A 10,523-nucleotide genomic window follows, 5' to 3' on the forward strand; every position below is an offset into this window, starting at 1 on the left:
CATTTCTCCATCCAGCTCCGATAGTGCCTCCAGCATGTCTCGTGACGAACGTGACAGTGTGTCCAAATATTTATTCAAGCGCGAATGTAAATAAGCATGAGAAGACCAAATGGCTTGAAGTTTGGATGCAGTGAGTGAGGGCAGATATTTATACAGTATGTATGCGGAGAACAGAAAAGGTAAGACAAGATGTGAGGTGCATGGAGATGAGATAAGACAAGATAAGGTAAGGTAAGATAATGTAAAATAAGGCAAGATTAGGTGAGGTAAGATAAAATAAGACAAGATAATATAAATGAGACAAGATGAGGTACAGTAAGATAAAATAAGATATGATAAGATATTGTAATTAAGACAAGATGAGGTGCAATAAGATAAAATAAGATAAGACAAGATAAGGCATGATAATGTACATGAGACAAGATGAAGTACAATAAGATATGATAAGATAATGTAATTAAGACATGATGAGGTGCAATAAGATATGATAAAATAAGATAATGCAAATAAGACAAGATGAGGTACAGTAAGATAAAATAACATAAGACAAGATAAGGCAAGATAATGTACATAAGACAAGATGAGGTACAATAAGATATGATAAGATAATGTAATTAAGACAAGATGAGGTGCAATAAGATATGATAAAATAAGATAATGCAAATAAGACAAGATGAGGTACAGTAAGATAAAATAAGATATGACAAGATAAGACAAGACAAAATTATGTAAATTAGATAAGATGATGTACAGTAAGATAAGCTGGGACAGGTAAGGTAATATAAATGAAGACAATATGAGGTGCAGTAATATAAAATAAGATAAGACAAGATAATGTAAATAAGACACGATGAGGTGCAGTAAGACGGAACAAGACAAGATAAGGTAAGATAATGTAAAATAAGACAAGATTAGGTGAGGTAAGTTAAAATAAGACACGACAAAATAAGACAAGACAAGATAATATAAATGAGACAAGATGAGGTACAATAAGATAAAATAAGATATGATAAGATAATGTAATTAAGACAAGATGAGGTGCAATAAGATAAAATAAGATATGACAATATAATGTAAATAAGACAAGATGAGGTGCAGTAAGACGGAACAAGACAAGATAAGGTAAGGCAAAGTAAAATAAGATACGATAATGTAAATAAGACAAGATGAGGTGCAGTAAGATAAGGTAAGGTAAAGAAATGTAAAATAAGTGAAGATGAGGTTAGGTGAGGAAATAAGATAAGATAAATATAAGACATGTTGAGGTGAAATAAGATAAATTGAGGTGAGTTGAGATAAAATATGACATGATATGGTGATTAGGATAAGACAAGGTCAGACAAGCTAAGCTGAGACAAGCTAAAATATGACAAGGTAGAAGGTAAGGTGAGGTGAAATTAGATAAGATAAGACAAGACAGTAAAGTGAGATAAGACTTTTAGCAACACCCATAAAAGACAATCCACAAAATTACAAGAATAAAATGAAAGGCACTAATAGTAAAAATCTCTAAAGGATGTTACTGATTATGCCGTTGCTAATTCAAACGCAAACCTGCGAAACGAAAGACTTGACACAAAACGATTAGAACTACTTTCTTTAATTAATTTGTCAGGCTGCAAACTATAAGAAATGCACGTAGAGTATTACACAGTTTACAGAACAGCATTCCCAACAGGACATCAGATCACAGTCGAACCAGGGAAGTGCTGAGAGGCTTTGCTTTCAATTTGCATATCGTGAATATTTATAGACGCTTGCATTTTTAATGAAGTGAAGGTGTAGATGCTCTTTTACACCGTTTTTTTGTTGTGGTTAAAAAAACATGAAGCACGATTCTTAAGAATTTATAGTGAGAGGCGATCAGGAGCAGAGATCCTTCACTCGTGTACCAGAAATAGAGAGAGAAATCTGTATCATTTTCCGTGTGTGTGTGTGTGTGTGTGTGTGTGGGTGGGTGTGTGTCTTTCTCTCTCACCATGCAGAAGCACGACGGACACTTCACCATCATCCAGCTAGTTGGTATGCTGCGCGGCATTGCCTCCGGTATGATGTACCTGTCCGACATCGGCTACGTCCACCGGGACCTGGCAGCCCGGAACATTCTGGTGGATGACAACCTGGTGTGTAAGGTGTCGGACTTCGGCCTGTCCAGGGTCCTGGAGGACGACCCAGAGGCTTCCTACACCACTACAGTGAGACAAACACCCCTGCTATAGATTCTGTGAAGCCTCATAAAGTCTAAAAACCGCTACAATTAGAAATCCGTTATAATCGCATCACTCCCATTGGCTCCCATGATGGGATTGTTTTCTTCTGCCGTGTGTGATTCCTTACGGCATGTCGGTGGTCTCTCTTTTTTTTTTTTTGTCTTATTTTAGTTCAGTTAGAGTTTGTTAGAGTTTTTCAGCCTGAATGTCTCGACAATCACTTCAGGTGTAAAAGTTCTCAGTCAGCTCTCAGTACAGTGAGTTTGTGTTAAATGTAATCAGTAAAGAAAACCAACACTACACTCATCTTCCATAACGTCAGTCTAGAAGATCCCCGGCTCCAAAAAGACTCTTTTTGCCGGCGTTTCTTTCATCCGTCTGGATCGTGAGTCACGACGCACACACAGTTATATGCAGCCTGTATTAAACCGAGTTGAGCGTGGTGAGTATAAGTGGACTCTGAGAGTAGGATGATAGCGTGAGAAGATAATGGAGTGTCTGCAGAAAGAATCATGGAAATCTACACTAGTACCGTACGAGACGAAGTCTAACGCAGACGGATTGGATTTTCAGGAGAGGAGTGAATTAGGTGGAAATGGGATCTTCTCTTCTGTAGGACAGGAAACCCTTAAAGTCATGGAACTTGGCCACACATAAGAATAAACAGCAATACCACTGCGTTCGTGTAATCCGTCTTTTTCTATTAAATTATATATTTTGTCTATTCATTTTTTTCTTCATCCAGCTATTTGGGGGGGCAGTTGTGGCCTAACGGTTAGAGAGTCTGACTCCTAACCCTAAGGTTGTTGGTTCGAGTCTCGGGCCGGCAATACCACGACTGAGGTGCCCTTGAGCAAGGCACTGAACCCCCCCAACTGCTCCCTGGGCGCCGCAGCATAAACGGCTGCCCACTGCTCCGGGTGTGTGTTCACGGTGTGTGTGTGTTCACTGCTGTGTGTGTGTATGGGTCACCGTACTTAGCGTATGTCACGTCACTATTTCCATTTATTGTATCCACTTCATATCTATTTCATTTTACATTAAAATTTATGTCTATTTTATTTTTTTTAACACGGCCAGTAATCAAAAGCATTGTATTGCATGTCCTCCTGTGTATAACTGTGTATGTGACAAATTACATTTTTTTTATCCAGGGAGGAAAAATTCCCATCCGTTGGACAGCTCCGGAGGCCATCCAGTACAGGAAGTTCTCCTCAGCCAGCGACGTCTGGAGCTACGGCATCGTCATGTGGGAAGTGATGTCTTACGGAGAGCGTCCATACTGGGAGATGTCCAATCAGGATGTGAGCTGATAATACGTACTGTATATTCACAAAGCAGCTGCTCTAGACGTAGACTAAAAATAGAGTATTGAGAATTGTCTCGGTGTTTGGAAGAACAAATGGTTCGTTGTATCTGTGTTGGAACAGCAGATTGTACCACCTACTTGTCCATACTGTTTTATACTGTTATAAAACCATTTATCCCTGAGACAGTGGCATGTGGTTAAGGTGTTGGACCACCAATTAAAGGTTGTGAGCTCAAATCCCAGGACCACCGAGCATCCACTGCTGGGCCACTGACTGAACGTGTGCTCTAGTAGTGCAGGTGGCGCTGCTAAAATGTCCTCACAGCAGCCATGACTTTGAGACAATTGTCGGTTCTTAAAGTGTTGAAATGAATAAACGTATTGGTCATCCATGTTACTGATATATATGAACTAAAATAACACTATGTGTTGATGTCTGAATCATTTCTAGCCCTTCTAGAGACCAGCTCCACCTTTAGTGTTTCAGTGTCCACTGTGTCTCCTCCCCGCAGGTGATCCTGTCCATAGAGGAGGGATACAGGCTGCCGGCGCCCATGGGATGCCCCGTGGCTCTACACCAGCTGATGGTTCACTGCTGGCAGAAGGAGCGCAGCAGGCGGCCTCGCTTCCACGACATCCTCACCTTCCTAGACAAGCTCATCCGCAACCCCAGCAGCCTCCTCACACTGGTGGAGGACGTGCACAGGTGGAGCTCCAGCTACTACTACTGCTGTTACTGCTGCGTAAATGTCAAACACTGCTAGCTGCTAGTCAGTAAAATAATTACAGACATGGATGAGGGTCCTGACAGACCCCCCCGTAACATATTCGCTCTGTTTACAAGAAGTACGACACCTACGACTAACATCAGGTCAATTTGATCCAATAATAATCTCTGTAATATTTAGAGACTTAGGAACGATTGAGATTAGATAGAGCGCTCGTACAGAACTAACAGCTCAGAATGATGGTAATTATTATAAATTAGAGATGTCAGTCGAAGACCCCAGTAACGCTAACGACAGACATTATAGTCTCTACGAGCTCACGACTAATTAGAGTCCTTCATGAGCTGAGCTCATGAGCCGCACGATTACTGTGCACGAGAAAGACAGCAGGTTGTGACAGAAAATAAGCTGCTCGGTGACAGAAAGCTTCATGATTCTCAAACGTTTTGATTAAATTCATCTTCACGCGTGAACGTATAGGAATTCTGAAAAGCTGAAGTTAAACTACGAACATCACATAAAATCACGAATGTCAAGTCAAAGTCGAGTCTTCTTTTAATATCTGTCAAGCAAGTCTCAAGTCTCAAATTTGCAACTTAAGTCTGACTCGAGTCGAGTCCCCCATCTCTGAGTCATTTAACTCAAGTCCGAAAAAAAAGGTCAAGTCATGAATGTCAAGTCAAAGTCAAGTCGAGTCTTTTTTTAGTCACAAGTCACAAATTTGCGACTTAAGTCTGACTCGACTCAAGTCGAGTCCCCCATCTCTGAGTCATTTAACTCAAGTCCGAGTCAAGTCTCAATTCATGAATGTCAAGTCAGTCAAGTCGAGTCTTTTTTTTAATATCTGTCAAGCAAGTCTCAAGCCTCAAATTTGCGAATTAAGTCTGACTCGAGTCAAGTCCAATCCCCCATCTCTGAGTCATTTAACTCAAGTCCGAGTCAAGTCTCAAGTCATGAATGTCAAGTCAAAGTCAAGTCAAGTCTTTTTTTTTATATTTGTCAAGCAAGTCTCAAATTTGCGACTTAAGTCTGACTCGCCTCAAGTTGATTCCCTCATCTCTGAGTCATTTAACTCAAGTCCGAGTCAAGTCTCAAGTCATGAATGTCAAGTCAAAGTCAAGTCGAGTCTTTTTTTTAATATTTGTCAAGCAAGTCTCAAGTCTCAAATTTGCAACTTAAGTCTGACTCGAGTCGAGTCCCCATCTCTGAGTCATTTAACTCAAGTCCGAATCAAAGCTCAAGTCATGAATGTCAAGTCAAAGTCAAGTCGAGCCTTTTTTTTAATATTTGTCAAGCAAGTCTCAAATTTGCGACTTAAGTCTGACTCGAATCAAGTCGAATCCCCCATCTCTGAGTCATTTAACTCAAGTCATGAATGTCAAAGTCAAGTCGAGTCTTTTTTTAATATTTGTCAAGCAAGTCTCAAGCCTCAAATTTGCGAATTAAGTCTGACTCGACTCAAGTCGATTCCCCCATCTCTGAGTCATTTAACTCAAGTCATGAATGTCAAAGTCAAGTCGAGTCTTTTTTTAATATTTGTCAAGCAAGTCTCAAGCCTCAAATTTGCGAATTAAGTCTGACTCGAGTCAAGTCCAATCCCCCATCTCTGAGTCATTTAACTCAAGTCCAAGTCAAGTCTCAAGTCATGAATGTCAAGTCAAAGTCAAGTCAAGTTTTTTTTTTATATTTGTCAAGCAAGTCTCAAATTTGCGACTTAAGTCTGACTCGAGTCAAACCATATGACTCGAGTCCCCCATCTCGGTGTAAACACAACAAGGCTGTGTAAAAAATCTTTGTAACCAAAAACATGAAATGCAAAAATGTGACTCGTTTCCTGGTTTTAGTGCTCGTTCGTTCCAAATGGATGAATTCAATGTTTTTATTTCTTGATGTTTTTATCACCATGACCTTCTTTTACACGCCGCCCTGTTCATCCTCGGTGTTTACGCAGTTTACCCGAATCCCCAGAAGACCTGCCTGATTATCCTCTCTTCATTTCCATCGGCGACTGGCTGGACTCCATCAAAATGAGTCAGTACAAGAGTAACTTCCTAGCAGCAGGGTTCACCACTATAGACTCCATCTCCAGCATGAGCATCGAGTGAGTAACCCACGCTCCGGAGGTTCATACGACACAACCGAACAATAAATTCCTTTACATAACCTAAAAAAAGGGTTTTATATCCTAAAAAAAAATGAAATCAAGATAAATCAGATTAAAATAATGTCACTTTATTTTCTTCTTGTAGTTTTTTTTTTATAGCAGAAAAACAAACGGAAAACTGATGTTATTTCACTTTTTGTGAATTAAAAAAAAAATCACAATGAATTAGTCTTTAACTTTTTTTTTAGTTTTAAAGCTTTTTTTTAACTTTTTTTTAAAAATTCGGTTGAATTAGTCTTTAACTTTTTTTTAGATTTATTATTAAAAAGAAAAAACTGACGATAAAATCTCAGTGCATAAAATGAGCTCACATTCAACTTTGTGATTTTTTTTTTTTTACTTTTTTTTTTGGCACAATTCGCCATTAACTTTTTGGAATTTTTGGAATTTAAAAAACCAAGAAAAGGGGAAAAAATTACAGTAAACTGGTTGCACAAGTCGATTTGACATGATTTCGAATTAAATTTTTTTGTGATTTTTTTAAAAAATTACTGAAAATACTGTAACTTGGACTGGTAACAATGGACTGTTAGCATAAGTCGAGCTCACATTATTATTGTACTTTTTGTGATTATTTTTTTTTTAACGTTGCACATTAGTTTACTTTCTGAGATTTTTTTAAATTAAAAAAAAAGGAAAAAATTTACAGTAAACCGGATGCCCGAGTGACATGTTTTACATTTTTGACATCACAGATCAGCTGCGTTGCTCCTCGTCATCGATTAAACACTTTATTCTCTTTATAACTAAGTTTAATGCTATTTGCTGTATAACTCTGGAAGGACTAAAGACTAAAACGAGCAGGTGTCGTGAGCGAGAAACGACTAAAACCTCCTTCTAGACGCCTTCCTTAAACAAATGAACGTCTCCTCACTTCTTTAATTCTTAAACAATGACAGATCTGATTAGTGTGAGTTCTTGAAGGTTGTATGATGTGTACAGTGTACTGTCGTTGCCAGAGGTGCTGTTATAGAGAATGAATCGACACATCAGTGTTGTAGTTTCTCGCAGGCTTTTTTAAGCTTCACGTACGTGCTCTGTTCTCTCTGCAGCGACATCAGGAGGATCGGCGTGTCTCTGATCGGCCACCAGAGGAGGATAGTGAGCAGCATACAGACACTGCGACTGCAGCTCCTGCACATTCAACAAAGTGGCTTCCACGTATGAGATGGACAGGCCGACACACACATGCACACACTTACACTTACAGTCACACACACACACACACACACGCACACACGCACACACACATAGTCAGGCCTGGTCTGCTTTATTAAGCGCGATGAAAGAACCTTTTTCAAAAACTTTTCAACCGGCCATCGAAAGGCTTCCAAAACAAAAAAGCAATCAAAGAAAAAAGTCTTTTTGAGATGGACAACCAATCAGGGTTGGAAACATGGCGCTGTCGCCATGGTGATGTCATCTGTCAGTCAGTCGTCCACGATGTTCTGTGACTGTCTGGATTCACAGTCGGAGAACTTTGAATAGTATATTTGCTATTTTAATGTAACAAAGTACGTGTCTTAATAGATATTTAACATTTATTTATCATGCTACTTCCAGGAAATCGAAAGACCTTCGAAAGTCGGTGGATTTGTACGGCTAGTTCCCATCGTTTATCCTCTGATATTTATGCTGGTATTTATGTACATGTACATGTGTATGTCAGGGGTTTTTGTTGTTGGTGTTTTTTCTTTCTCTCTTTCTTTTTTTTTATTTATTTTTATTTATTTTTTATCCATAGCAATATGTGCCGTCTTTTCAGAACAGACAAGAAAAGACGCAGGATTCGAAGAGAGAAGGAGTAAAGAATCGGGTTTAGTAAAAAAAAAAATCGCCACACAAAACCTTTGACCTCCTCAGGCAGATCAGCTGCACCGTGGAAGAACGCTTTGGACCTTTGGGAAGATTGAAAGCCATGGTCTCGTGCTTCTGCAGCAGACCTCACACTCAATTGTACACACCGATGTTCACTTTACAGACCTACATACTCTGCTGTGATGCACAAGATTTATAAAGCTCTATTATTTATTTATTTATTTATTTATTGAGACAGGCGAGACTGTCACGGTGAGTTAGTTAGCAGTCGGTTTTAGTATAAATAGAATACACGTATTGAATGTAGGATGGTGTGTAGCAGAGAAAGTCCATGGTCCCACACACACACACACACACACACACACACACACACACACACACACACACACACACACACTAAACCATACAGGTTATCAAGCTTATGTATGATTAATTATGTGATACCTTCAGCTGCTTACTTTACACACACACGTCACACAGGCTAGTACGGCTTACTGTATGAACACACACACACACACACACACACACACACACACAGTGTGGAGCATGTGTCATATGTTCAGGACACCAAGGACTCGTCGAGGGCAAAGTGGTGGCTGAAATGTTTCTGCACACTAGAATGAATAGGGCCTAGTAACACAATAGTATATTATTTTTTATAATTTATTATGGAGTAATAAAGAGGTTCAAGTGGATTGATTAGGTTGGATGTTTGTAAGAAATAAATGATGAAGGATGCCTTGTGTGTTTTGTCATTCTTTCCCCTGCAGCTTCAGGATTTTCAGCTATATGACCTCAAAAGCAGAGGAAATATGTCTCTCCGGTGAATAATGTTTATGGAGTCACGTTTAGGGCACCACACACACACACACACACACACACAAACACACACACATAACCTTAGACATAGGCACTGACTAAGGACACACAGGTGGTGTATACTGTGAAACAATAAAGAGAGACAAAAAATTCCCTCGGTGTGTCAATTTACTTTTGAGATCTAAACTGTTTAGTAACAACTGTGAACATTTCTTATGTTACATAACAACACTGGACGTGGATAATATGTACACACAACATACGTAAACATACATACATTTGTTGTAGCCCATGACACATAAACATTGCTAACGTCCAAATATCCAAATACGATCGTATCTCAAATACGCTTAATACAACATTAATGTTTTGCATTCGCAACCCAAACTAAGTTTGCTATACCTTTAACATTCAGCTAAAATAAATTGTCTGAAATAGAAAATGGCATTAAAATTGTGCATAGCACTTTTTAGTCACTTAACCTGCTTCTTACTCACTTTGGATTACTTTCCACAGACATATGAACAGAATAATGTTTAAAGTGTGTATTACTTGAGTTTCATTCCCTTGGTGCATCAGTTTACTTCTTAGATCTCACCTGGGAGAAAACTAACCTCTCTTGTTATTCACAGGAGCGCTCTACAGTAGGTGATCTGATACACACAAACAGGGGCGCCCCCTAGGGGTGGCCAGTGGTGGCCACGGCCACCCCTGTATAAACTCTGGCCACCCCTAGTATGAATTTAAATTTGAATGCATAATGAAAATTTACAATAGTGCATGAAGTGAAAAATAAATAAATAAATAAATAAATAAATAAATAAATAAGTAAATAAATAAAATGAAGCACACGGCACGCTGCAACCACCAAAAAAGATTGTAGATTGAATGGCACCACCAGAGTAGCTGTTTCATTGTTTAGTGTGTGTAGCCAGTTCGTCTCCTAATTTTTTTGTTTGTTTGTTTGTTTTTGTTTTTTTTCTTGGGGGGGAGGGTGCAAGAAGGAAACCGGGGAACCTGGAAGAAACACATAGAAATGTGGTGAATTTGCACAGAAACTCAAGTACAAACATGAAACTGGTCCCTCCACAGGAACAAAATCAGACCCAAATGCATGGAGAGCAACACAAACTTTATTTATTAACAACAAATTATTTAAAACTACAGACAAAACCAAGAAACCGAAACCCGAGAGACAAAAGACTAGGACTCAAATAACACACACACACAAGATAACGGGTAGAAATAGGAAAAGTAATCATTAAGTAACATAAGGAACAGGTCTGCAGGTAAAGGAACAGAATTAAGGTTACAAACAAGCACAAAAACACAGCACAGAAACATAACACACTGCCGGAACGCCCACTAGTGTATAGAATTGTCCAATCGAACCATGACAGGAGTGTGTGTAAGTTAAGATACGTCACCTTTACTTTTATTTTTTAACATAGAAAACTTACAAAAAAGATATAAAT

At 38.9% G+C, this 10,523-nt stretch overlaps 1 protein-coding gene across 1 annotated transcript in view; it reads left to right on the top strand.

Annotated features, from left to right (window-relative positions):
• The window catches only part of epha6 (eph receptor A6), a 143,372-nt gene extending 134,746 nt beyond the window's left edge, over positions 1–8,626 (top strand). Inside the window, exons 13-17 of the mRNA XM_047803675.1 lie at positions 1,986–2,195; positions 3,365–3,514; positions 4,032–4,225; positions 6,199–6,348; positions 7,464–8,626. Of these exons, the coding sequence (XP_047659631.1) occupies positions 1,986–2,195; positions 3,365–3,514; positions 4,032–4,225; positions 6,199–6,348; positions 7,464–7,578 (819 nt within the window). The 3' untranslated portion in view covers positions 7,579–8,626. The remainder of the gene's footprint in view (positions 1–1,985; positions 2,196–3,364; positions 3,515–4,031; positions 4,226–6,198; positions 6,349–7,463) is intronic.
• Positions 8,627–10,523: the final 1,897 nt, after the last annotated feature.

This window comes from Tachysurus fulvidraco, chromosome 18 (assembly GCF_022655615.1).
Source record: "Tachysurus fulvidraco isolate hzauxx_2018 chromosome 18, HZAU_PFXX_2.0, whole genome shotgun sequence".
NCBI classification, from domain to species: Eukaryota; Metazoa; Chordata; class Actinopteri; order Siluriformes; family Bagridae; genus Tachysurus; species Tachysurus fulvidraco.